We start from the raw sequence: 27,282 nt of genomic DNA, 5'->3' as shown, positions 1-27,282 counted from the left end.
CTGATTGGTGGACTCACAGCTAATGGTAGCTAGCTAGCCCCTATGAGCCGAGAGAAGTGAATAGGAATCTTATTCTCCAGCCTTAAGTTGTTACTTTACAAAATATGAGACCCACAGCAAATCCTCAGGCCATCATGGCCAGCCAGCTAAGGTTGCCAAACAGAACTGAATTTAACGAATAATGGCAGCTAACTAACGTTACCGAACACTGACCAGCAACTTAGTTAGCGTTAGGTTAGCCACCAAGGCGGCCCTATCTCTCCACACCCATAACTCCTCCCACAACTCGCAAACCCCTCCCACGATCACCAGCCCCACCCCCTTAAAGAGGCTTGAGATGCCGCTGCGCTGAGCAGGAGAGACGGTACTCGCGGCCTGTGGACCCGGCTGAGGCTCCCGTCAGTCACAGCCTGGGCTCAATGCTGGAATGCTGCAGTCTGCCACACCAGCCAATCAACGGTCCCGCGGAAACCGCGCACGCGATTAGCACACCAATCACAGGTCAAGCCGACAGACAAGACACCGCCTCCATGACTCTGCCCCTTTCGCGCCTGACCGTCGTCTTGGCAACTGCAGGCACAAGGAAAAATTAACACAAAAAGTAAGAAGAATATTTTGTGGCGGAGGGGAGAAGACTGGCACCTGTGCTCCAATGGCAGCAAGGCTGGACAGGTTCAGGGGCCCCTGGTGCAGCGGGATCCTCTCACAGGGGCCCCTGGTGCAGCGGGATCCCTCTCACAGGGGCCCCTGGTGCAGCGGGACCCTCTCACAGGGGCCCCTGGTGCAGCGGGACCCTCTCACAGGGGCCCCTGGTGCAGCGGGATCCCTCTCACAGGGGCCCCTGGTGCAGCGGGATTCTCTCACAGGGGCCCCTGGTGCAGCGGGACCCTCTCACAGGGGCCCCTGGTGCAGCGGGACCCTCTCACAGGGGCCCCTGGTGCAGCGGGATCCTCTCACAGGGGCCCCTGGTGCACCACACAACATATACCATGCACCATATACTATACTATACAGGGGCCCCTGGTGCAGCGGGATCCTCTCACAGGGGCCCCTGGTGCAGCGGGACCCTCTCACAGGGGCCCCTGGTGCAGCAGGACCCTCTCACAGGGGCCCCTGGTGCAGCGGGATCCTCTCACAGGGGCCCCTGGTGCAGCGGGATCCTCTCAGAGGGGCCCCTGGTGCAGCGGGATCCTCTCACAGGGGCCCCTGGTGCAGTGGGATCCTCTCACAGGGGCCAGTGATTTTGGGGCCCTCAGTTCCTCTCACAGGGGACAGTGATTTTGGGGCCCTTGGTTCCTCCCACAGAATGAACACAAACGCAGCATCTGGATCTGAGAAGCCTCCACACCCCCCAGGAATGACCCTGCCGCAGTTCTGTCCATAATAACAATAACAGCGGGAATATCCAATAAAACAAAGAAAAAAATCTCTTAAAATATATGAAATACTGTATAAAACTGGGAAATAAAGCATAAACTATATTTTATATATGACGTGATTATGAAAGTTTATATATAGATATAAATTTATATACACACATATATGTGGATCTACTTTTCTCCCATATCAGAGAACAATCCTTCTGATGTTCCAATCGTTCACAAAACTCCCCTCTCTTAGGACCTGTGGGTCATCATTAAAACACTGTGTTCTACCACACGCTCACAATGGATCCCCCCCACCCGCCCCTCCCACCCCGCCCACCCCGCCCGGGAGCAGGAGCCGGGTTCCAGCCCTCTCTCTCCTCCCGGACTTTTTTTCCTCCCTTTCTTTTTTCTATCTCTTTGCCTGATTAGCACCATGGTGAGAAGTCACAGGTCAAATGTGCAAATGTACAAAACTACAAAAAGATGCATCATCCTGAAAATACACAAAAAAGAGAAAAAAAAAATCTAAATCATGCACTTAAACCTGTAGTGTGGCATAGAAACGAGGGGGAGTGGTGTTGGCACGGCGACCAGCGCTACAGCTAAAGCTAGCGAATGTTGTTGGCATTGGCGTCCAGCGCTTGTGGCTGTAGCTTGTGGATGTTGTCGGCATGACAACTGGCACTATGGCTGCAGCTGGAGGATGATGTTGGCATGACAACCGGCGCTAAGGCTGCGGCTCGGGGATGGCGTCGGCATGACAACCGGCGCTAAGGCTGCGGCTCGGGGATGGCGTCGGCATGACAACCGGCGCTAAGGCTGCAGCTTGCGGATGGCGTCGGCATGGCGACCGGCGCTAGGGCTGCAGCTTGCGGATGGCGTCGGCATGGCGACCGGCGCTAGGGCTGCAGCTTGCGGATGGCGTCGGTGGGTATCGGCGGGTGGAAGTTGACCGTGTGGTGGCGCAGGCCCTGCGAGGTCTTGTAGCTCTTCCCGCAGCGGCACTTGAAGGGTTTGCGAACGCGAATCTGCGTCCGGTGGCCATTCTTAGCGTGGTACTTTATACCGTTAACATTCTGCAGAGAGAGAGAGAGAGAGAGAGGGGGGAAGAGAGAGCACATGATAAAATGCACCCCTAAACCCCTTATCCAATCAGAGGCTCCAACCATGCCGTTAAGCTCCACCCACACAGATCTGAATCTGATGCGTTCCATCCAGCCTCCACACACGTTCTCTCTACATGTCTGGGATGTCACTTCCTGTTCTGCAATTTCTCACTTCCTGTTCAGAGCACCACCTCCTGCACTGTTATAGGGTGCCATTAGTGACATTCAAGGCACATCACCATGGAAACCGAGATATGCCCCAAATCTACACCACCCTGGGACAGAGTAACCCCAAATCTACACCACCCTGGGACAGAGTAACCCCAAATCTACACCACCCTGGGACAGAGTAACCCCAAATCTACACCACCCTGGGACAGAGTAACCCCAAATCTACACCACCCTGAGACAGAGTAACCCCAAATCTACACCACCCTGGGACAGAGTAACCTCAAATCTACACCACCTTGGAACAACAAAACCCTGAACTCCACCCACCCCTGAAATGGCGTTCCCCAAACGGACGCACCCCTGAAACAGGGTGGGTTCTACACCTTGAGCCCGAACTCGAGAGCCCTGAAGCACGTATGGGCCGGGTGACTGTGCGGGGGGGCGGGGGGTGTGAGGGGGCGCAGGCAGCTCACCTTGTACCTCTTCTTGCAGCCCGGGACGGGGCAGGCGAAGGGCTTCTCCTCGCCCCCGTTCATACACATGGAGCTGAGGATGGACTCGGAGCTGATGGCGCTCTCCGTGGTCCACGACTCGTCGCTGTCAGACTCCTCAAACTCCGCCTCCTCCTCGTCATACTCGCTTCCTGGGGGCGGGGCCAGAGTGCAGCCGCGTTACCAAGACAACACGGGTACGCACACCCATTCTCACTCTCTCTCCCTCACACATACACACTCTACACACACACACGCAGACTCTCACACACACACACACACACACACACACACGCAGACTCTCCCACACACACATGCAGACTGTCACACACACACACATGCAGACTCTCCCACCCCCCCCACACACACAGTGCTCGTTACCTGTCGGAGTGCTGCTGCGGAAGGAGGATGAGGGGGTGATGGGCGGGGTCACGGGGGGGGTCAGGCTGCCGCTGCTGTGCCGTGGAGGCGTGGCCACGTTGTTCCTGGCCATGCCCCCTGCCAGTGATAGGCTGAGTTTGGGCTGGACCTTCTTCTGCTCCCGACGCGCCGCATCCGTCATAAACCTGAGAGCATTTCAGCCAATCAGAGCCAGCCTAAACAAGGCCTAAACTAGAGTAAACCAGGCCTAAACAAGGCCTAAACCAGAGTAAACCAGGCCTAAACAAGGCCTAAACCAGAGTAAACCAGGCCTAAACAAGGCCTAAACTAGAGTAAACCAGGCCTAAACAAGGCCTAAACCAGAGTAAACCGGGCCTAAACAAGGCCTAAACCAGAGTAAACCAGGCCTAAACAAGGCCTAAACCAGAGTAAACCGGGCCTAAACAAGGCCTAAACCAGAGTAAACCAGGCTTAAACAAGGCCTAAACCAGAGTAAACCAGGCATAAACAAGGCCTAAACCAGAGTAAACCAGGCCTAAACAAGGCCTCCCCTAGAGTAAACCAGGCCTAAACCACAGTAAACCAGGCCTAAACAAGGCCTAAACCAGAGTAAACCAGGCCTAAACAAGGCCTAAACTAGAGTAAACCAGGCCTAAACCAGACAAAAACAGGCCTAAACAAGGCCTAAACTAGGTGTAAACCAGAATAAACAAGGCCTAAACCTGTCTAAACTAGGCCTAAATCTGAATAAACCTGGTCTCAACATGGCCTAAACCAGGCCTAAACCAGAATAAACTAGGCCGAAACCATACTAAACCACAGTAAACCAGGTCTAAACAAGGCCTAAACCAGACCTAAACCAGAGGAAACCAGGCCTAAACCAGAACTAAACCAGAGGAAACTAGGCCTAAACCAGACCTAAACCAGAGGAAACCAGGCCTAAACCAGAGGAAACCAGGCCTAAAAAAGGCATAAACCAGACAAAGTCAAGCTTAAACCAGACAACACCAAGTTACTTACCTGTTGATGTAGCTCAGGGCAACATAGGTTGGCTGCTGCAGTTCCTGTTTCTCTAACACCCGAGGGTCTGTATCTGGCCAAGAGAGAACAGTCCAATCAGTAATCAGCTATATCTGGCCAAGAGAGAACAGACCAATCAGTAATCAGCTATACCTGGCCAAGAGAGAACAGACCAATCAAACATTAAATGCATATAAACAGACGCTCAGCTTCTCCATAGGGACTGCACAGACACATTCTCACTCACTCACTCACTCACTCAAACGCTCGCTCACTCACTGATTCACTCAGTCACTCACCCACCCACTCACTGATTCACTCACTCAATCACTCACTCACTCACTCACCGATTCACAAGAAAAACATTAAGTGTCTGGGAAGTGATTCCGAGTTTCAACCCCCCAGTTAGTCATTAATTAAATCCCCAACACACACACACACAGTGAGACCACACGCACACACAGAACCATTCACACAGAAACACTCACACTCACTGTCTCATAAACTCACACAGGCGCTGCAGGGGTTGAGCCCAAACTTCAAACATCCTACAGCTCCACTCAAGGGGATTTAATTATGGCTGAGCTTCTGAGAGCAAAGCAGGGAGGCGATGCTGCCCCTCTGTGGCCAACTGGCCAAACTACACGCTGTTATAACATCAATGACCTCACCACTCACCAATTACATCAGCTAAAGCGAACAATGACCTGGCATTCGGGGAGGTAGGAAGCAAGCAACCTAGGACCACACACTGCGACCCCGATGTGTGTGTGCTTGTGTGTGGAGAGGGAGGGTATGTGGAGAGAGAGGGGGGTGTGGAGAGGGAGGGGTGCACTTACCAACGCACTTCTGAAATGCATCATGCATTTTCACTGTACGCCCTGCAGAGCTGACTTACCACAACTACACAAAAGCCAAGCAATAAGGCGCTCGCCTTATGACCTCGTCAATATTAATACCCTGCGTGTGTTCCCAGGCCCCAGGATCCCGGATTTACATTCATCACACACGGGAGTTTCATTCAAATGGAGCCGAACAGCCTCCACTGCTGCTGCAGCTGCAATCCAAAGGCCCGGCAGTGACCTCTGCTGGCCAAACACAGGAACAGCATCTGTGTGGTAGTAAACGCAGGCGAGGTGCGTTTCGGTGCATTTTAATTGTATCTGAGCAGTGGGGTACCGGATGGAGGGGGTGGCTGCTGAGGCCGACCCTCCCAGGTAATTAGGGGTCTCAGAAGCAGGCGGGTGTCCCCCCCCACCCCATTTCACACTTCCACGTGTGGGGGTTCATAGGGTTCAGATTTTTCCACTCTGGGAAACACTAATTGCCTCATTATGCTTCAGTAGGTCATTTAGAGCACTGCTGCTTGAAGGAAGCCTGAGACTGCAAGAGAACACACACACACTCACAAACTCACACACACTCACGTACACACACTCATACACACACTCACGTACACTCACACGCTTACATACACACACACACACACTCACGTACACACACTCATACACACACTCACATACACACACACAGTCACATACACACACACATACGCGCACACACTCACGCTTACACACACACTCACGTACACACACACACTCACAAACATACACACTCATGTACATGCACACACATGCTCACACACACTTACATACATCCACACACTCATGCACATACCCACACACTAACTCACGTACACACACTCACGCACATTCCAACCGGATCCACAGCGTAGGTCTGCCCTCTACTGGTGATAATGACAATCGCACCCAGAGCTGAGTACCCTTGGGTATGAGGAACTAGCATTTCACCAAACCCCTTTACAGGAGATGCACATACAGAATGAATCTGTATGCGAAAAACTGCTTTGTTAGTGTAAACCATACACCTCATACTGCAACTTAGTGACTCAAGAATGACAGTGCCACCTACAGGCGTGGAAGTATCTTAACATTGCTTAATACTCAATTAATTTATTAATTTAATTAATTAATTTTCATTTAGCCAGTATGTTAAAAATAAATGGTATTTTCATTATGATTTGTATTTACCATTAAAGTTATATTTACCATTAAACATATAACATGATACCATTGTGACTGTCTAGATTAATCACGCACAGACACACACATACTCTCACTGACTCAATCACTGACAATCACTCACTCCCACTCTCACCCCCCCTTCTCCTTCTCCATTGCTCGCACTCTCTCTCCCGCTCCCTCGCTTTCTTGATCCCTCTCTCTCTCGCCCCTCCTCCCTCCCCCCTCCCTCTCTCTCCCCCTCTCTCGCGCCCCTCCTCCCTCTCTCCCTCTCCCTCTCCCTCTCCCTCCTCCCTCCCCCCTCCCTCTCTCTCCCCCTCTCTCTCTCCCCTCCTCTCTCTCCCTCTCTCTCTCCGCCCCCCCCCTCTCCATCTCCTCTCCCTCCCCCTCCCCCTGCCCCTCCCCCTCTCTCTCTCTCTCTCTCTCTCAGTGAGGCAGTATGCAGGCTGGATGGGGGGCGGGCCGAGCGAGGGGCGAGCAGAAACAGGTGAAAGAGGAGAAGAGCAGACCTGCCGAGGCAGAGGCCCGTCCGTCATTCCGGCCCGTCCGTCATTCCGGTCTGCATTCCTCAGCTGCGGAACGCTACGGAACGCTGCGGAACGCTGCGGAACGCTACGGAACGCTACGGAACGCTGCGGAACGCTACGGAACGCTGCGGAACGCTACGGAACGCTACGGCGCGTTTTCCCCGACACGCTCGAACCAACAGTGCGCCATGACAGGAGCACACGCCCACTGACACGCCCTCGAACCTGGCGTCCGAAGGATCGTTCGCTGTCTTTGTTCCTTTTCCGTGAGACACCCACGATATATATATATATATATATATATATATATACATACATGTGATATTGACCACAACACTGCAAGGCGTACAAAAATCTCTGGTGAGAACTTCGATCGCCTTGAACCCACGACTCAGACATACTTTCCAAGTTAAAGTGGAGCTGGAGACACGGTAATCTCCTCCCTCACCCACAGGGGGCGACATTGCACCACTGGATTCTATGGAGATCGATGCGGAGGCCGGCGCAGCAGGCGTTACCTGACTCTTATCACGCAAGGCCCCTGACACTACACCCCCTGACCTCAGTAAAAGGCGGTTTAACTTCTGACACAGCTATCGAACACACTACACGCCACAATGCAGGGGCTGTTTAACACATGGAAGCATGGCTAAACCACGTCTAGGACCTACTTAAGACATGCAGCTATTTACTGCAATATAAATTATTTGATAATTACAATGATAAGTCTGAACCACTTATACAGACAGGTCCATGAACATTTTTATTACCGTTTGTACGTGGCTGTGCCTTGCAGAACGCCATTTGCAATCAAGGCCAGAGTACAGGACGGACATCGGTAGGTTCTGATCCTGTAACCGTCATGGTTCGTGCTGGAGTCCTGCTCCTGTTTCTGTGAGTGCTTATTGATTATTCACCATTAATACAGTCAGAGGGCAGGGTGGGGTTGCAGTGACTGAGCTTCCTCATTAGCTCTGAGAATGATGCGGTCACCCAACAATGCCAGAGGTCAAAGGTCATAAGCACCACTACAGATGGACAGGGTTCCTGTGTACCACCTGCCGAAATGCACCAATCAGAGAATAGCAAACACTGATATGAACCAATCACAGATAAGCAACGACCTCAAAGCACACACATCACAGTGCTCGGCTCCTCTGATTTATCACCAGTGATAATGTCACTGGTCAGATGTTGGGGCGGTGCCTCTGGCCTGAAGGACAGCAGATGTACACTCTCACAGCCAATGAATGCGCCCTTCCCCCACTGCGACAGCTGGTCACCATGGAGACGAGCTCACCAGAGCATGGGCTCACATCTCTCAGTATGAAGCACGTGCATTCACTGCTCACACACACACACACCATACACACACACACACACCACACAGACACATCATACACACACATACACCATACACACACACACACCATATACACCATACATACTAAAGAGGTTAACATGTTATTAATAATCATTACAATGTTTTAAGTAACAGCGCCAAGGGAAACACTAAAAGAGCGTTTCCTGTGCAAAATAATTAGCCTTCCGTCCCCCGGAGTCCTATAGGATTCTGCTCCAGCTCATTCTCAACAAGAGGAGCAACATTCTGACCTGATACCGCACAAACAGTCACATGACCACCTCTACCGAATTCCCTTTTACAAGACCATCAACTTCAGCTTCAAATTTCAGGCTTACTGCTCCCTAGGCAAATTCTCTGTGCAGCCAGTGACTGCATAAGACACACGCGAACACGTGTAACGCAACTTAAGACTCAGGAATCACAACATATACGCAAATGGGTCAGATGACAGTTATCAGAGAAATAACTATGCAAACGTAGCTCTCGCACTGTACAACCACAACCATATCATCATCTTCATTCTCAGTAATACTAACATGGATATGATTTAAACACTACCATAACCATTACGATCAATACTATGTCTGATTAATGCTCCCTATGTCAACCCAAGGACTTTCACTGGGTTTAAAGTTTCCATGACCACCATATATGACTCAACGGGTTCTCAAATGAACGTATTGCCAGTTTGTGGGGAAATGGTACGTTTTCAAATGTTATTGACTGGAAAACACAAGTCCCGCCTCCATGTAGAGTCTGAAACTAAACCAGCTTATGACCAGACGTAAAACTTCAAAAACATGTAGCCTAGATATGCGACAAACTTTTAAGGACAGGAGAAATCCGTTCAATGATTTAATATGTTTAGTAACCTAATAGCTGTGCACAAACAAGCGCACACAGACCAGCCATGATCATTGAAAACTACAGTAGACCCCCGCCCCACACCGACGCACGCACACACATTTGCACAAACCACAGAATTTCATGTTTAAATATGTCTGACAACTATTGTATATAGTTTTTTTTTTTTTTTGCATTTGTATATTTCAAGCTCGCTTCAGGCAAAACCGTAATCCTTTCTGCAAGCGAGTGTGCAACTGTGGCATCTAATGTGCTTATGGCTAATTTCAAATGTTATTTTTCCAGTGTGACAGTCACGTAGGCTTAATCCACGAACTCTACAAGTGGATGTAGACTAAATTTAGATGGTTCATATAGCTCATTAGAGTATAATATTTTAGGAGTTCATAGTTAACATTAGTTCCCAGACAGCTAGCTTGCTTGCTAACTAGCATACCCAGCTAAAAGTACCAGATCAAAGTACACAGGGAGCGAAATTCGGGATGATAAGTTCTCGTATTGCCATTATTTCAATAACTCTGAAGTCTAATAAATATATTATCAACACCCAATGAATCTGCGATGCCGTCCCCATTGTCTTGCTCACATTAGCGAAACGTAATGCAACTCCACTCCCCACCGCGTTAGCTAACGTTAGCCAACTTTCCGAGCGACATCTCAAACAATTCTTCACTTACAAACTTGCAAAGTTTTCAGGATAAATGCATTTTCAAAGCCGGACTCAAATGAAACACGATGTCTCGCCTTGCATCGAGAGTAATATATCACGGTGCGTTTTGCTTAGGTCGGGTGTCACCTCCGCAGTCAGACACGTCCCGGGCCTAGCTAGCGCTAGCTGTCTAGTAAACACTGCTAACGTTGGTGACACTCGCTCGGGATATACGTGTTCCGTGGCTTTGCATGGCGGCGTGGTCGGTCCCACGCCCCGAACGTCACATTTGGTATTAAGCAAGAAACAAAGTACAGTTCAAAGTGCAATTCATTTGACATAAATCGAGTTTGGGGGAGGCAAATGACCGCCAGACACCACACCTAGCAACAGCGCTGTCAGGACGCGGTTTGGGTAAGGCTGCAGCGCCTCGCTCGCCCTCCGCCCCGCACTCACCGATGTGATTGTCCTCGATATGCACGATCAGCTCGGACAGACTGTCGAACTGCAGCCCGCAGCCCCCGAACCGGCAGGAGTTGGAGAAGAAGGAGGCAGCGGCGATGCCCGTCATGGTGTTACATTGAGTGGGGGAGCCGGACGCGGACACCGGAGAGCAGGCAGCGGCGGCGGCGGCTACAGCAGCTGGAGCAGCGGGGCTGAGGGCGGAGGCGGGAGGCAGGGCTGCGGGACGGGGGTGGGGGTACGGAGAGGGGGCATCTGTCGGAGGAGGGGTCCGCCGCACGCGCACAAAGTGACGTCATGCTTACCTGTTGCTTGCTTATGGAAATAATGGCCTTCCATACTTGCTGAGCCAACAGCTCGAGCGCGTGTCACACTGACAATATTGACGAAAGGATCAATTACAGCAATAAAACTTCATCTCTCACCACTACCGACCTTCCGTAAGGAATTTACCATCGGGAAAGTGAGACATCTCTCTCTCACACACACACACACACACACACACACACGCACACACATTAGTCTAAGCATTGTACAACTCAGCACGGAACATAAACAGCCTGCTGCTCAATACAAAAGTATTCGGACAGTGACAGTTTTTTTGTTGCTTTGGCTCTGCACTCCTGCACATTGGATTTGAAGTAAACTGCATAATAAACAACCTGGAGCGCAGGCATATAAACGTTAAATCATACGGAAAGTGACAAAAAAGAAAAAACACTTTTCCTCTTATCCGTCACTTTTCTACATTCTCTCAATCCCCAGGTTAATTCTGCTTTACCTGCATGAACTCCTGTTCTTTTACCACTGCTGCCACCTGGTGCGTAATCTGGAGTTTATCTGGGATTTAACATCTTGAATTTGTTATGTACGCACACATGTGCATGAACGAACACACGCGCGCGCGCACACTCACAAACACACATAGATACACGCATGTGTGTGCACACCTATACTATGAACTGGTTCAGTTCTGCAGGGGGGTGTGGAAAGGCGAAGTTGTTTTTATAAAAGCAGCTATTCCTCCAGACTGGCTGCCCCTCTGTCCTGACGTGTATCACATTACAGTTTTTCTGGAACAGGAAAGCCTATCCCACAACGTTCTGTTACTGCGTCTCTTTTGCCCCCTTCCCGAGCCCCCATAACCCTGACACACGCTGGGGGTCATTCTTCGTCACAACCGTGCCGCCAGTCGCCGGTCTTAAGTATCGGAAGAGAAGGAGCGTCACGGGTGGGAGAAATCTGGCACCAGTGGGTATATTATGGTCTGCCCAGAGTCCTTTTCTTCAGATACGATCCCTCTAGTGTTCCAAACAAAAACGTACGGTCTTGCTTTAAAAGAGGAGGGGGGAAGGGTGAAACAAATATCCAACCTTAAAGTACTGAAATCACAACGCACAGAGAAGGCTAATTTAGCCTGGAGGGCAGACGCGCTCGGGCGATTTGTACTGCGGGTCTCAAACCGTCTTCCTGACGGTTGCTCGGCGGCTGTCCGCGCGGCGCACCCACTGTACGCTACGCCGTCCCGTCCTGGCGCAGACGGTCGCTAATAAAAAAAAACCCTGCCTCCTAGCGGACCGCGATGATTTAGAAGTTCAGGAATCCCACGTGACGTCACCGTAGGGTGATGTAATGCTTCTGCAAATAGAACTCATTGTAATCCTCTCTCAGTACAACGTGATTCGCTCTGCAGGACAGCCGATTCTTCTCTACAGTTCGGTAAGTTTGTTAAAATTGTGTTTCAGCGAGAGAAAGACGTTTAAAGCGCACCTGAAACTAGCAGTCGTCGGTTGTTGACGTTCTGTTCACTATTGGGTGGGTTTACGTTCAGTTTTCGGAGGCATTTATGCGCGCCGTTGAGTAAGATTAGTAAACTCTTTCCCAACAGCATATATGGGGTGTGTGACCGCGTTTCGGTCGGATGTCTTGTTTGTTGTTAAGTGTCCCCGTTGTGCTTTTTAGGTTAACGTCAATAAAATGAAACTTGATGTCGTCTTCTTTGTTTTCAGTAACGCCTCCGAGTTTATATTACAGTAGATGATAAATAATGCTTAAAATTCAAAGTTATTTGTCAAACGGCGGATCGACGTGGGCGCAGCAGTTTAATGTGGCAGGAGTTAAGCGCGTGAGTGCCTCGCTTCAGAGTGACGGTGACGAGCTGTCAATAGCTTGTTTTCGAGGCTATCTCGAGGACCAGCGCCACTCCTCGTGCCCTGTGCCGCGGAAACCCTCAGTAGCAGCCAGTGGTGACTGCCGGGCAGGGAAATAATATCGTGGGCAGCGCGAAAAAGTGTGCGCACTGCACGCGCAGGTACGCCTCACGCACGCTCCGGGCCACGTCTGTCGTGATAGAATAAAATCAGACTTTTAATTTAGCCGAGTTATAACTGCCATGACTGCTGCCCTGCCAACTTTGTACCTGAAACTCAGCAGATACGTTTTGTTTGGGGTTGGCTGTTCGTTTGCTGCGTTAAACACAGATTGGAATTTTTAGATAAGGAAATTAAACCATTTTCCAGATTTATGTGAATTCATCCAGATTTCTGAGGCAAATTTCTGGCAGATCAGCTGGTTGAAAGAGGCCAGCCTACAACGATGTGATTGGTTTACAGGAGAGGACATTCCAAACTGGGGAATGAGGCATGAAAACAGTGACTAAAATATTTAGTGTATATACAGTATATGCCTGTGGGACCTGGGAAAGGGTAATGTCATGCGATGAGGGTGTCATGTGATCAGGGTCCTCTCTGTGCCCACAGCTGAACCCTAGCTGGACATGAACACAGAAAGGGACCGGCCATATGCCTGCAGTGCTCCTGGCTGCACACAGGTGAGTGCAGGTAAACTAACACCTGTGCACAGGTGAGCGTAAACTCACACCTGTGCACAAGTGAGCACAGGTAAACTAACACCTGTGCACAGGTCTGTGTAGGTAAACCATATTCAGTGTCTGTGGCTTGTGATGTCATATTTAACCTCTCTGTTGCACTGAGCATGCTCAGTAGGTGACTCTGGTTTTCTGTGCTCAGCGCTTTCCCACTGAAGATCACCTGATGATCCACAGGCACAAGCATGAGATGAGCCTGAAGCTCCCGTCCATTAAAAAGGACAGCATCCTGTCAGGTGAGGAAGAGCAGTCTGTGTGCTATGCTGTAGTGCTGTAATACTGTAATGGTATTATGCTGTAATGCTGTCATACTGTAGTACTGTTATCTGTAGTGTTGCAATGCTGTGATACTGTTATGCTGTAATACTGTAATGCTGTGGTACAGTAATGTTGTAGTGCTGTGATACTGTAAGGCTGTGGAATGGTAGTGTTGTAATGCTGTAATACTGTAATACTGTGGTACAGTAATGCTGTAATACTTTGGTACGGTAATGCTGTAATACTGTAATGCTGTGGTACAGTAACACTGTAATACTGTAATGCTGTAATACGGTAATGCTGTAAGTGGGCATCATCATCACTGACAGCTCTCTCCCCCACTCTCTCCCTCTCTCAGACCAGACTCCTACTCCCACTCGCTTCCTGAGGAGCTGTGAGGAGGTGGGCCTGTTCAGGGAGCTGGGCTGCTGCCCTCAAACCGAGGAGGACACCAAGCAGGTGAGGGTGGGGCACACCTGTCAATCACTCAGGACAGTTGAGGGAGGGGGCACACCTGTCAGTCACTCAGGTGTGATAGAGCAGCGATGCAGAAGACAGGTTGAGATACCTGAACTTCCACTTCCTCTGAACTTCTTTTAGGTGTATGTTGATTTGCTCTCTCTCCTCAATTTCTGCCTCGTCTGTGTCTGCAGAGGTCTGCGGACCACAGTCAGAACCAAGAACACACAAGTAACCATAACAACAGTTCCGCCCAACAACAGGCCCCACCCTCCACTAAAGCCACCTCCATCCTCGCCCAGGACACGACCACCACTGAGCAATTAGGGTAAGATACTGTGCGGGGGCTTCTCCACCAATCAGCAGCTATGGTAAGTTACTCAATTTCGATTTCAAAGTGCTTTTCTCTCTCGCTCTCTAGGCCTGTGTCTGGCTTACTCTCCTGTATGCTGTACCTCCGGGCTCAACAGAGACACCCTCAACCAGCTTCCAAGCCTGACTCCGCCCAGCCAGACCCCGCCCAGCCTGACCCCACCCTTCCTGACTCCACCCTCCCCAGTTCAGCATCAGTGAACTTGTCTGTGAGTAGACACATTTATCTACTAACACCTGGTTACCTGCTCACACCTGTGTGCAGTGCTTGTGTATAGTGTGTGTATAACTCTCTGTGCAGTGTGTGTATAACTCTCTGTGTAGTGTGTGTGTATAATGTCTGTATAACCCTGTGTGTTCTGTTCAGCAGATAGAGAGCCATGGATTGTCCCTGGGTTCCAGTTTGATTAGCTCCACCCACCACAGCACTTGCTCCTCCCCCCAGTTTCCCTCTGTGCCCTCTGAGGCCAGGCAGGTGAGTTCCTCTCATAAGAGGCGGGGCATTAAAGGCAGGGCTGCTAGCTTTACCTGCCCCAGGTATGCCTTCGCTACACTGCATACTAGTGCACTGAAAGACCATCGCAATCAGCTGTGACATCATCATTGAGTGCCTCTCTCTCTTACACACACACTCCCTCTCCCCCGGTCTCTCTCTCACTCCCTACCTCACTCACACTCTTCCTCTCTCACTCATACTCACACACTCTCTCTCTCTCTTCTGACACAGAGGCTGAAGGCTGCGCTCAGACACCACTCGGGTTCCGTTACCAACGGCAACATTAACACTATGGGTCACATGATGGAGATGACTTCACCACAGCAGGAGCAGAGGGGTCGGCAGCACCTGGCCCACACCTACCAGCAAAATGGCCACACCCACAGCCAGAGCCTCGGCCAGAGCCACGCCCACGACCAGAGCGGGTACACTCAGCTGCAGAGCCTCGTCAACCAGCGCCACCCCGCGCTGCCCCTCCAGACCTCTCCACAGGTACCCCCCCCAGAGCCTCCCACACTGGTACCCCCCCAGATCCCCCCTCACAGGTACCCCCCCAGATCCCCCCTCACAGGTACCCCCCCAGATCCCCCCTCACAGGTACCCCCCCAGAGCCTCCCACACTGGTACCCCCCTCGAGATCCCCCCTCACAGGTACCCCCCCCAGAGCCCCCCAAAGGTACCCCCCCAGAACCCCCCACAGGTACCCCACTAGAGCCCTCGATAGCCTGTGTGATTTTGGCAGGACTGTGTTTTTCCTGTGAGGGAAACTGCGCTGCACAGGTGTGTGTGTGTGTGTGTGTGTGTGAGACTGTGCTGCGCAGGTGTGTGTGTGTGTGTGTGTGTGAGACTGTGCTGCGCAGGTGTGTGTGTGTGTGTGTGTGTGAGACTGTGCTGCGCAGGTGTGTGTGTGTGTGTGAGACTGTGCTGCCCAGGTGTGTGTGTGTGTGTGTGTGTGTGAGACTGTGCTGCGCAGGTGTGTGTGTAACCTGGTACTGGCCCTGCAGGTGTCAGCAGGTGCAGAGTCGGCGCAGGCAGGTGGGGGGCGCCGCAGGCGGGGGAGGGGGAGCGACCCGGACGAGAGGCGGCAGAAGTTTCTGGAAAGGAACCGAGCGGCTGCCTCACGCTGTAGGCAGAAGAGGAAGGTGTGGGTGACCTCACTGGAGAGGAAGGCCGAGGAGCTGGGCCACAGCAACCTGCAGCTACAGGTACGCCACACACCATACTGCACCTACAGGTACACCACACACCTGTACACACCTGTACTGCACCTACAGGTACGCCACACACCATACTGCACCTACAGGTACACCACACACCTGTACACACCTGTACTGCACCTACAGGTACGCCACACACCATACTGCACCTACAGGTACGCCACACACCTGTACACACCTGTACTGCAGCTACAGGTACACCACACACCATACTGCACCTACAGGTACGCCACACACCTGTACTGCAGTTACAGGTACACCACACACTGTTCCTGTAGAATGAGGTGACTCAGGTGTGTGTTTTTTGTAGAATGAGGTGACTCAGGTGTGTGTTTTTTGTAGAATGAGGTGACTCAGGTGTGTGTTTTTTGTAGAATGAGGTGACTCAGGTGTGTGTTTTTTGTAGAATGAGGTGACTCGGGTGTGTGTTTTTTGTAGAATGAGGTGACTCAGGTGTGTGTTTTTTGTAGAATGAGGTGACTCAGGTGTGTGTTTTTTGTACAATGAGGTGACTCAGGTGTGTGTTTTTTGTAGAGCGAGGTGACTCTGTTGAAGACAGAGGTCACACAGCTGAAGGAGCTGCTGCTGGCCCATAGAGACTGTCCCGTCACCACCAGGCAGAAAGAGACTCAGAGGTACCCCAGTGAGTACACCACGCTCTGCTCAAAACCCTCACCCTGCCCCCCAAAACCCTCACCCTGCCCCACTCAAAACTCACACTCTACCCCACCAAAACCCTCACCCTGCCCCCTAAAACCCTCACCCCTTCCCACACAAATTTCACACTCACCTCTTCCCAAAATCCTCACTCAAAACCCACACCCTGTCCCACCCAAAACTCACACTCTACCCCACCAAAACCCTCACCCTGCCCCACCAAATTCTCACACTCTACTCCACCAAAACCTTCACCCTCCTCCACCCACAAACCTCACCTCACCCCATCCCACCCAAAACCCTCATCCCGTCCCACCCAAAACCCTCACCCTCCCCCACCCAAAACTCACACTTTACTCCACCCAAGACTCTCACCTTGTTCCACCCAAAACCCTCACCCTGTCCCACCCAAAGTTCTGCCCACAACCCTGCTGCAATCTATACCTCCCTTCCATTAAACTCTCTATCACACACTCACACACACACACACACACACACATAGATTATGGTGTTCGGAATAATTTGATTGACAGGGGTCTGTCCACAGGTGCAGAGAGCAGCCCAGCAGGTAGAGCTGCCTCCTCCTGTTCCCAGCAGCAGGTGCTCCAGCACAACAGCATCAGCACCTCCACTGCAGCAGGGGGCGACGGTGTGCACGCTCCGCCTCATCCACACACTGCCCCGAACCCCGTGCTGTAGAGACTGCCCTCTGCCCTCTGACCTCTGACCTCCCGCTCCCGCCTGCCCTTTTCTGTGTCTCATTTAAGGTTCTTCATTAAAATGGGCGGAGTCTTCTGTTACTCCCGTCCTTATGATTGGTCAGATATAGACCAGTGTGACTGAACCATGCAGTCTGTCACACTTGCATCACTCGTTCAGAGAAAAAAAATACTTCTGCAAAGGATGCACTCGTGGTTCCTCACACAAGCATTCTCCGTGAGCCTCCTAGCTCCTTTAACGAGCGTATAGCCAGTTGGAAGGCCTTTAAAGATGGCGGACCTCGATTGCTACCCGGTTGCAGTTGACGACCGAGGAGACAAGTACGGATAAAGTAAGCGATTGGAAAGATTGTGTGTGTTTGTATATCCCTGAAGGGGAGGGGGAGTGGTTGGGTGTTGTCTTATGTTTAATGATTTCCTGTAGTTTTTATTGTTAGTTACGCCCGAAGTGGGGTTGAGCATGTCCATTTCCAACCCTAATTTGAAGTGGCTGACTGTTGGCAAACTGCAGCCGCATCACGGCACAAACTCCACTCACTGCAGATCTGGGGAGAGTGTCAGACGGCCACGTTTCTCCTCCGAAACACAAGGTGTCACACTTCTGCTTCTTTATACGCTGCAGTCGACAGCTCTGCTCGCACGAGGAAGACCTATCATATGAGGCTTTGACATGCAGCCCACAGGTCGACCAGCAGGGGTCGCCAGAGAGCAGTGAAACATAAAATGCTAACAGACTGTGGGCAGCAGCACAGGAGCTGGCAGGCACAGGCGGCACTGGCACAGACCAGATCCGAGAGGCTCATCCATGCACCACAGCGTGGGGCCTTAACTGAATGCGCCGCACAGCAACCCCATTTGTGTCCCTTCTCACAAAAAAAGTTAAGTGAGGAGCTGCACGTTCTGGCATACTGCAGTGATGTGCACACACACACACACACACACACACACGGAACACATGCACAAACACCATGAGCAGGAAACTGGAAGCCCCCCCCCCCCCCCCATCTCCATCTTACTGCACAGGTCTTGTTACACACAGCAATCTAACAGCAATTTGCTTCTTGTAAAATCACCTTAACTCTATTTTACTGGATGTGATGTAACAGTGTTCATTATGACATAATCGGTGAGCTGAGAATTGCACCCTTTTGATCTTGACTGGAAACGTGTGTGCAGAAGTGCGTGTGTGTGCACAAAAAGTGCAATGAAAGTGTAGAAATGAGTATATCGAAATGTGTCATTTAAAAAATGAAATGTAATAATGTACAGAATTATCTGATTTTTGTAATCTTCTATATACATCATTTCTTTTGAGAGGAGAACTGCACTTATCATGAATTTAAAATGTTTTAAATGAATCGGTATTGATGCATTTCTCTAATGATTCGTTGATCATTTGCATTCAATTTGTTTTGTTTTTTTGCAGATGCTAAATATAACTGCAGCTTCTGTATTCAATAAAGCACTTCTATAACCACATGCTTTAGATCGGAGTGCATGTGCACTCATTTCAAATTTGTGGGGGGATAATAAACAGTACCACCCAATACTAGTGTGTGTGTGTGTGTGTGTGTGTGCATGAGAGCGTGTGTATGTTTGTATACATTATTATGCTGTTTCTAATTTAAAATCTGGTGCAGTAAAAAAAAAAAGAACAGCCCCACCCCACCCAGCACTGTAGTCCTTCATAAAAAAATGTTTTAAAAGACTTGAAAAACACAACAGGCAGGCAGGCAGACAGACAGACACACAAGTAGACAGACTGATAGGCAGACAGACAGGCAGGCAGGCAGGCAGACAGACAGGCAGACATACAAGTAGACAGACTGATAGGCAGACAGACAGGCAGACATGCAAACAGGCAGGCAGGCAGACAGACAGGCAGACAGACAGACAGACATGCAGATAGGCAGACAGACAGGCAGGCAGACAGACAGACATACAAGTAGACAGACTGATAGGCAGAGAGGCAGGCAGACATACATGTAGACAGTCTGACAGGCAGACAGACAGACAGACATGCAGACAGGCAGGCAGGCAGGCAGACATACAAGTAGACAGACTGATAGGCAGACAGACAGGCAGGCAGGCAGACAGACAGCAGTCCCAGAAGCACAGCTCACCAGCGCTCAGTGTCTCAGGTAGGTGCTCTCGGTTGCTCTTGCACAGCCTCTCCTGCAGGGGGAGCTCCAGCGGTGAGGCTCACAGCTGCAGTCCTGAAGGCAGATACACACTATACACATACACTATACAGTACACACACACACACACACTTACCCAGCTATACCCTGCCAACCACACACACACACACACATACTGACACTCTCACATACTGATGCACACTCACATACTGACACTCTCACATACTGATGCACTCTCACATACTAACACACTCATGCACTCGCATGCTGCACAGCGCAGAGAGAACAGAGGGTTCTCTGTCACATCTAAATGAGGAGCACAGAGACTACTTCCGCAGGAAAGATGCACTCTGAATATTCACTGGTTTATCACATTTTAATTCAAATGAAAGCAAGTACAAAAAAAAAACACCAATACACACAAAAAGCCATACCACCGAGTTTCAATCAGAGAAAATCAAGAGACAAAAACAATCTAAATAAATGAAACTTGTAAAAAGTAACAATGGTTGGTCTTCCTGCCAAGCAGCAGCTGAAATACATTTTTCAGTGGTTATGAAGTTAAGGTCTTTTGAATGCATGGAATTTAAATAGAATAAAAAGAAATGCATTTTAAAGGGCAACAAACCTATGATGAACATGTGATGTCACTGTAACATTGTGATGTCATTGCAGAGATGAACATACACAGGGTGACAGTTCAGAATTGAACCCTTTGAAAAGTAGGTTTTTGGGAATGTTTTTTAAGTCGGTGTTCTAGAACTCCTCTGCTTTCAACTACCAGTAGTGATTGTGATATCAGCATTAGAATGTTAAAGTTAAGAACATTCTGATCACATATTTGCAATCTAAAAGGGTTAATGGCAGTTAACCCTTGCAAACAGTTGCAAACAGCACAGGCATCTCATGAGAGATCTCTCCCACAGGAAGCCGAATGCACAGAGACCACAGATATTCACAAAAGAAGAATCTAGAAAGGTTTAAAAGGAATCTCCCTCATTTTTATACTTTTTCCTCCCCCCCCAAATGCAACAGTCCTCTGTTCACGAGAGGACAGTGGCAGCTTCAGACACCAGAGGGTCAGAAACCTCTGTCTGGAGCTGAGAGATTTATCTCCTCCTGGCTTGGCATCCCTGCCAACAAGCGTGTTCATTATTAACGCAAGAACAGAGAAGACACTTCACGGACTGCGACAACTGACTGAGTCAGTGGGGCCTTTTTTTTTTTTTTTAAAGCTATGCGCCATCTAGTGGTAACACACGGTACTGTCAGGACTTGCGGAGGACTGAGCTCTTGGACAGTGAATGAACCCTAAATTTTGTTTCCTCTAGGATGATGAAATGAATTAAGCTGTTCATTAATCAGATAGCATGCACATTGCTCCAGATGTGTCTCCTACCAGTTGGTGCTGTTGCCATGCCAACAAGAGTACAAAACTGACTGTGGCCAGTCTACGTGATTACTGAATGCTCACAACACACATATACTTTCATTCTCACACTTACACACACAAACTATACAGGGCACATATACATACACACATTCAGATACAGGGACACACATACATATACAGTACCATCACACACACACACACTCTCACACACACACACACACACACACACACACACACACACACACACACACACACACACACACACACACACACACACACACACACACACACACACAGTCAGTGGCAGGTGCGAGGAAGTGTCCAGCGCTAACAGGAAGTAGAGGAAACCGATGTGGTTCTGCGTGTGATTTGGTCTCTAGGCGGAGTTCTGCTAGGGACAGGCCTTAATTAACAAAGCAAAGCCTCCTTTGCATTCCTTATATTTCACCAACAATATTTCTACACAAACAGCAAAATAATCCTTCCATGTTTACGTTTCAGATGCTGTATCAAGCAACCGGTAGATAATGTGACAAATAACTGAATCAGGGCTGGCTGGAGTCTCACGCAGATATGGGTCTGTTTTGCCAAAAAAAATATCAGGTCTGTGATTGGCCCGATGGTGTACATCAGTAAAGCAAACACATCGTAGATTTTAAATATCTATAACACACCTGCACCTATTTTTCACCCCTTAAACACCTGCATCCATAATGCACAGGTATGTATCACACACCGTAAACATTACACACCTGTATCTCTAACACACCAACACACATCACACGCGTGTATGCTCAGGTGCTGCCCCCTGGTGGTGGGTAATAGCAGCAGAGGATTTCCTGAGCTGCTGGCGTTCCTTCCCATGGGAAGTCCACTCATTCGACAGGAAGACTGAGCGAAATCCATTTCCCACACAAAAAAAAAATAAAAATTTTATGCGGCTAACATTCTTATATAACACTTACAAAGCAGGTCTTTCTCCCAGGTTCTCATTAAAGAGTCCATTTTGCAAAACTATTTTGTAAAAATAAAAATTCTTACGGATCAGGGAGATAAAACTTTTAATTCCACCCTGACAGGTGTTCCCCCGGGCGGTATCTCCGTGAAGAGTGCGTTGCCGTGGCGATGCGGCGATGATCAGTCCTGGAACCGCTGCATGGCGTCGTCCCGGCGGGCGGTGCTGTTGTCAAGGAAACGGTCGCAGGGGAACTGGATGAGGTCGCCGGGGTCGGCCCCGCCCAGCCGCGGCCGGCTGCTCTGGTAGGCGGTGAAGTCGGCGGAGACCGCCTCGGTCGCCATGGCGCGCAGCGGCCGGCGGGTGGAGTACATGTGGCGGATGTTCACGGCCGACTTCCTGCGCTGGAGCCTCCGCCGCAGGCCCCGCCCCGCCCAGGCCCCGCCCACCGCCAGCAGCAGCAGCGCGTTGGCCGCCAGCATCGCCACGGTGACCAGCTGCAGGTCCGGGCCGCCGCCGCCGCTCCCCTGGGCGACCACGCCAGCGCAGTGGTCCCGGGACGCCACGCCGCACGTGGCCCCGCCCACCACGCCCTCCACGCACACGGTGTAGGGCCAATCGGGCGCCAGCTCCCGCAGCGTCACCCCCCGGGCGCCGCCCCCCAGGTACACGAAGCGCGGGAACTGCGCGGGCGCCCCGAAGCGGTCGTAGCGCACGCGGAACTGCAGCCGCGCGGGCGGGGGCGGGGCCTGGGGGGGGCGGAGCTCCCAGCGCACCGCGGCGGTGGTGGGGCTCGCCCGCTCGGCGCTCACGTTGAGCAGGACGCGGCTGTTGAACCGGCACGCGTCGGCCACCAGGGGGTGCTCCTGCTGCAGGCGCTCGGGGCGCGTGGCGGTCAGGGCGGCGGGCGTGGCCGCGGTGGAGGGGTCCCCCGTCGGCAGGGGGGCCTCGGCTCGGACCCTCTTCTGAGCCCCGGCCCGCGGGGCCACGCCCTTCCTGCCCTTCCTCCGCTGCGATTGGCCGGGCTGCCCCTGATCCGCCTGCACGTCCTCCTCCTCCTCCGGGGCGGCGTCCGGCACAGCGCCCCCCGCAGGCCGCTCGGCCGCGCAGGTGCGGTTCCCCGGGGGCTGCAGCTGGGAGCCGTGCAGGTAGTCCAGGTACTGTCCCGCCAGCGAGGCGGGGTGGCGGCACAGCAGGAAGGCGGCGAGCAGGCGCCCCTGGGCCCGCGCCTGGCGCAGCCAGCGCCCGAACCCCGCCAGCCCGCAGTCGCACGCCCAGGCGTTGGAGCCCAGCTCCAGGTGCCGCAGGCCGCCGTTCCGGGCGAAGGCGTCGCCGGCCAGGCGGGTCAGCCGGTTGTCGTTGAGCTTCAGGACCGTCAGCCGCTTCAGCCTCCGAAACGTCGGCGGGTGCAGCCGGGAGATCCGGTTTCGGCTCAGGTCCAGCTCCTCCAGCCTCGCCAGTGGGTCCAGCAGCCGCGCCGGGACGTCCGCCAGCCCGTTCCCGTCGATCAGGAGCTCCCGGAGGGCGGACAGGCCCTCCATCGCCCGGGGCTCCAGCAGGGAGATGTTATTGTTGCTCAGCGACAGTCTGGTCAGGCTTCCCAGATTCTGGAAGACGCGGTCGCCGACACGCTGAATGTCATTTCCTGCCACCAGCAGTGTTGTCAGGGAAGTGAGCGGGGCGAAGGTATGCGCGTTTAGAAGGGCCGTTTGCTTGTTATCGGACAGGTTTAGAAAACGAAGTTTCTCCAGCTTGGTGAAAGCGTTTCCGTGAACGTGCCTAAGTCCGTTAGATTCCAGGTGGAGATAGAGCAGATTTTCCATGCCCTTAAAAGCGGAGTCCTGCAGTGTTTGTATCGAGTTTCCGTCTAATCTGAGTTTAATTACGTTTTCCAAATTCATGAAAGTGTCGGGAGTTATCTTGTCTATTTCGTTGCTGTTTGCGTCCAGAATTCGGAGTTTCTTGAGAGGCTGCAAAGTTCCTGCAGAAATTCCCGAGAGTAAATTATTTCCCAGATAGAGCTCCTCCAGCCGCGACAGTTTCTCAAACGCTTTCGGGTGAACCGTTTGGATCTGATTGTACTGCAGGTCCAGTCGGGTCAGACGGCCGAAACGGCTCAAGTCGAACGCAGAAATGTTGCCTATGAAGTTTCCGCCGAGGCTGAACACGAGCACGTCGCCGGAGCTCTGCGCCGCGGCTTTGGGGACCGCGCGCAGCCCCCGGTTCGTGCACAGGACGTGCTGCGCGTGCTGGCAGTCGCAGCGCTCGGGACAGAACGCCCGGACCGAGAGGGCGCCGGACAGCAGGAGAAAGCACAGAGCCAACACGGTTTCCATTTCCAAAAGTAGGAGACCCCGAAGTCCTCGGCATTCCTTTGTATTCAGTGCAGCCACTCTACCCTCCCGCCGCACATTTCGCGAGGCTGTCTTGAAACGGCACGACTAACGGAAGCTATGACAATAGCGTAAAGCCATTAACAAAAGTTGCCGTTTTGCTGTTCAGAACAAAAAAAGACAAACCAAGCACCGGTGCGCAACAATTCTGCGCGAGGAAGCATTCACATCCTTAGACCTACATACCCCCAAGTGGTCATCTGGTGCAAATTACAGACCTCCACAAAACTCTGGTTTCAGTCGCGGATCACCCCTCCCCCGCCGCGTCCTGCCCAGATGCTGGCAGCGCCGCGCAGATAGGCTCACGCGCGCCTTCACAGACAAATCAGACCCACGCGGACACGTCCCCCCGTGCCGTGTGCTGCGGGGCTGTGACTGTAAGCGAGTGTTCTCGCGGTCTGTGGCATCGCGAGGCGAGGCGAGGCGGGGAGGGGGGCTGAAAGCAGAGAAAACAGACGGAAAGCACTGCTTCCCACGTCGATCCCGGGGGTCCTCCGCTCGCCTGGACTCACTTTTTTATTTTTTTGGAGAAGGAAGAATTTAGCTTGTGTCCAGCACTGCACCCGGTTAGAGTGCACGAGCTGTGCTCCAAGCGCTGGCCCGCTTCCCGGCCGTTGGTGAGGAAGGGTGGTGCACTTTTGCGGCTACATTAACCCACCTACGCGTGCTCATGTTTGGTTTGTGCATGAAAATGTAACGCTTGGCTTGTCCTTCCAAATAAGTTTTGAATTCACATATATGCGAGAAACTGCAGCCAAATAAAGGGGTTAATGACGGTGATGTTTCCAAAGCCGCAGGGAAACGCCATATGGTTCGCGTTTATTTAAGTGGAATTCAGGTCAGCGCGCGGGTGAAGGGTGACGGAGACTACCAGGGGACCCGAGCGCGCAGGAACATACAGAAACACGAGATGTTTGAGTTTATGTCGCTGGGAAGGTCGAAAGGTGTTGGGGTGGGGTGCAGCTCTGAAATTGTACGTTAGCGTAAATAATCTAAAACGTGCATTTTGGAACTTTTGGAAAAAATTATGCGTTTTCAATTTTAAATCGGCGATTAAAAAGATCCGCCCAGACCGTTTAAGTACGCAAACGACAATCACATCAAAGAGTCTGTGGGGCGGCTATCCTCCTCTGTGTTGTGTCTAGCTGGGGGCCTCGCTGCCTCCTACTCTGGCTGTAAATTGGTACCTTGTAACGCAAATCCACCCGCGGGAACAGAGGAAGTGAAAACAAGCTTTCGGATATTTGGAGTATCCACACTGATCCGCTTATCCGCGGCGAGTTCTCACACTTTTTAAGAGCATTTCCGATCCAGCGAAGGGGAGGATCAGCCAGACTCTGCCTGCAGCTTCCAGAACTGGACAGGCCTCGAGATGAATCCCTGGCCAGCGTAAACAGCGCAGACTCGGAGGCCGCGCGCTCCGTTCATATCCCGTATGATTCATTTAGCAGATAACGGCTGAGCAGCCAGGGAATCGCGTGTCCCGCAGTGATGTATGGGACGACCTGTCAGAGAGTCGGCTGAGGATCTCTCGAAGGTACGCTCACAGGTGGGCGATCTCACAGACCAGGGACACGCGCACACCTGCTGCAGTAAATCCAGCTAAAAACGCACAAAAAGCCTGAAGGCAGGTGACTGGGGATAGAGACGGGAAAACAGAAAAAATAGTTTAACAAAATTCAAACAGAGCAAAAAGGTTTTGTTTGAACAAGAACTTTGCTCTCAGTACTGATGAAAATATAGGCTTTTTAAAAGTTGTCAGCACTTCACAGAAATCTTGCTGGCGTCTAAATGGTTAATGTATTGTGAATAATGATTTGACCCAGATCTGTTCATTAAGTGTTTAAATAATACTGTGTTGGCAGTACTGTGTGTCAGTAGTACTGTGCTAGTGGTATTGTGTGTCAGTAGTGCTGTGCTGGCTTATTGTGTCAGTAGTACTGTGCTGGTGGTATTATGTGTCAGTAGTACTGTGTTGGCAGTACTGTGTGTCAGTAGTTCTGTGCTGGCGGTATTACGTGTCAGTAGCACTCTGCTGGTTATTGTGTCAGTAGTACAGTGTTGGCAGTACTGTGTGTCAGTAGTACTGTGCTGGTGGTATTGTGTGTCAGTAGTTCTGTGCTGGTGGTATTGTGTGTCAATAGTAGAGTGCTGGTGGTATTGTGTGTCAGTAGTTCTGTGCTGGTGGTGTTGTGTGTCAGTAGTACAGTGCTGGTAGTATTGTGTGTCAGTAGTACTATGCTGGTGGTATTGTTTGTCAGTAGTGCTGTGCTGGTGGTATTGTGTGTCAGTAGTTTTGTGCTGGTGGTATTGTGTGTCAGTAGTGCTGTGCTGGTGGTATTGTGTGTCAGTAGTACAGTGCTGGTGGTATTATGTGTCAGTAGTGCTGTGCTGGTGGTATTGTGTGTCAGTAGTGCTGTGCTGGTGGTATTATGTGTCAGTAGTTCTGTGCTGGCATGTTGTGTGTTGTGTGTCAGTAGTACAGTGCTGACGGTATTATGTGTCAGTAGTGCTGTGCTGGCGGTATTATGTGTCAGTAGTTCTGTGCTGGTGGTATTATGTGGCAGTAGTACAGTGCTGGTGGCATTGTGTCAGTAGTCCTCTGCTGGCTTATTGTGTCAGTAGTTTAGGTAGCCTTTAGGTCAGTGCTCTTCCAGTCAGACTAGGGGGTGGGGGGGGGGGGGGTGCTTGTAGTTGCCCACTGTGCAGGTTAGCCACAGATCACGCCGCCCCCCCCCACTCCCCCGGGCACGACTGGGATTATTTTCAGAGATAAATCACAGCACGGCCACGGCCACCCCACCCCCTCTCCCCCCACAACCTCTTGGAGGTCCTGCAGGGCTGGGGGGGTCACTTCCTGCCCAGACTCCTGGTGATTTGCGTGGAAGA

The 27,282-nt window shown here is 51.4% G+C and overlaps 3 protein-coding genes across 5 annotated transcripts; 1 reads left to right on the top strand and 2 right to left on the bottom strand.

The window, feature by feature from the left end:
- Nucleotides 1-1,704: 1,704 nt before the first annotated feature.
- LOC118232776 (juxtaposed with another zinc finger protein 1-like) lies at nucleotides 1,705-10,699 on the bottom strand. Its single transcript, XM_035427882.1, has 5 exons — nucleotides 10,441-10,699; nucleotides 4,537-4,609; nucleotides 3,517-3,701; nucleotides 3,118-3,287; nucleotides 1,705-2,443 (listed from the first exon to the last, which is right to left on the bottom strand). The coding sequence occupies exons 1-5, from the start codon at nucleotides 10,553-10,555 to the stop codon at nucleotides 2,267-2,269; spliced, it is 720 nt and encodes a 239-aa protein (XP_035283773.1). The 5' UTR covers nucleotides 10,556-10,699; the 3' UTR covers nucleotides 1,705-2,266.
- A 1,321-nt stretch (nucleotides 10,700-12,020) lies between these two features.
- On the top strand, nucleotides 12,021-18,997 carry LOC118232775 (cyclic AMP-responsive element-binding protein 5-like). 3 transcript variants are annotated; one of them, XM_035427880.1, is made up of 11 exons: nucleotides 12,021-12,165; nucleotides 13,206-13,276; nucleotides 13,476-13,569; nucleotides 13,950-14,050; nucleotides 14,245-14,378; nucleotides 14,472-14,631; nucleotides 14,793-14,897; nucleotides 15,150-15,410; nucleotides 15,923-16,123; nucleotides 16,670-16,778; nucleotides 17,340-18,997. In XM_035427880.1, exons 2-11 carry the CDS (start codon nucleotides 13,223-13,225, stop codon nucleotides 17,489-17,491), a joined length of 1,371 nt encoding a protein of 456 aa, XP_035283771.1. In that variant the 5' UTR covers nucleotides 12,021-12,165; nucleotides 13,206-13,222; the 3' UTR covers nucleotides 17,492-18,997. The 3 variants fall into 3 exon arrangements, with proteins under 3 accessions (XP_035283771.1, XP_035283772.1, XP_035283770.1); XM_035427881.1 differs by having other exon boundaries at nucleotides 14,790-14,897; nucleotides 16,670-16,770; XM_035427879.1 differs by having other exon boundaries at nucleotides 14,790-14,897.
- A 2,277-nt stretch (nucleotides 18,998-21,274) lies between these two features.
- On the bottom strand, nucleotides 21,275-25,743 carry tril (TLR4 interactor with leucine-rich repeats). Its single transcript, XM_035430662.1, has one exon. The coding sequence runs from the start codon at nucleotides 24,334-24,336 to the stop codon at nucleotides 22,183-22,185; it is 2,154 nt and encodes a 717-aa protein (XP_035286553.1). The 5' UTR covers nucleotides 24,337-25,743; the 3' UTR covers nucleotides 21,275-22,182.
- Between the last annotated feature and the right edge of the window lie 1,539 nt (nucleotides 25,744-27,282).

Source organism: Anguilla anguilla, chromosome 8 (genome assembly GCF_013347855.1).
Source record: "Anguilla anguilla isolate fAngAng1 chromosome 8, fAngAng1.pri, whole genome shotgun sequence".
Classification (NCBI taxonomy): Eukaryota; Metazoa; Chordata; class Actinopteri; order Anguilliformes; family Anguillidae; genus Anguilla; species Anguilla anguilla.
The sequence above is the reverse complement of the archived record's forward strand: the minus strand, read 5'-3'. Positions and strand labels throughout refer to the sequence as shown.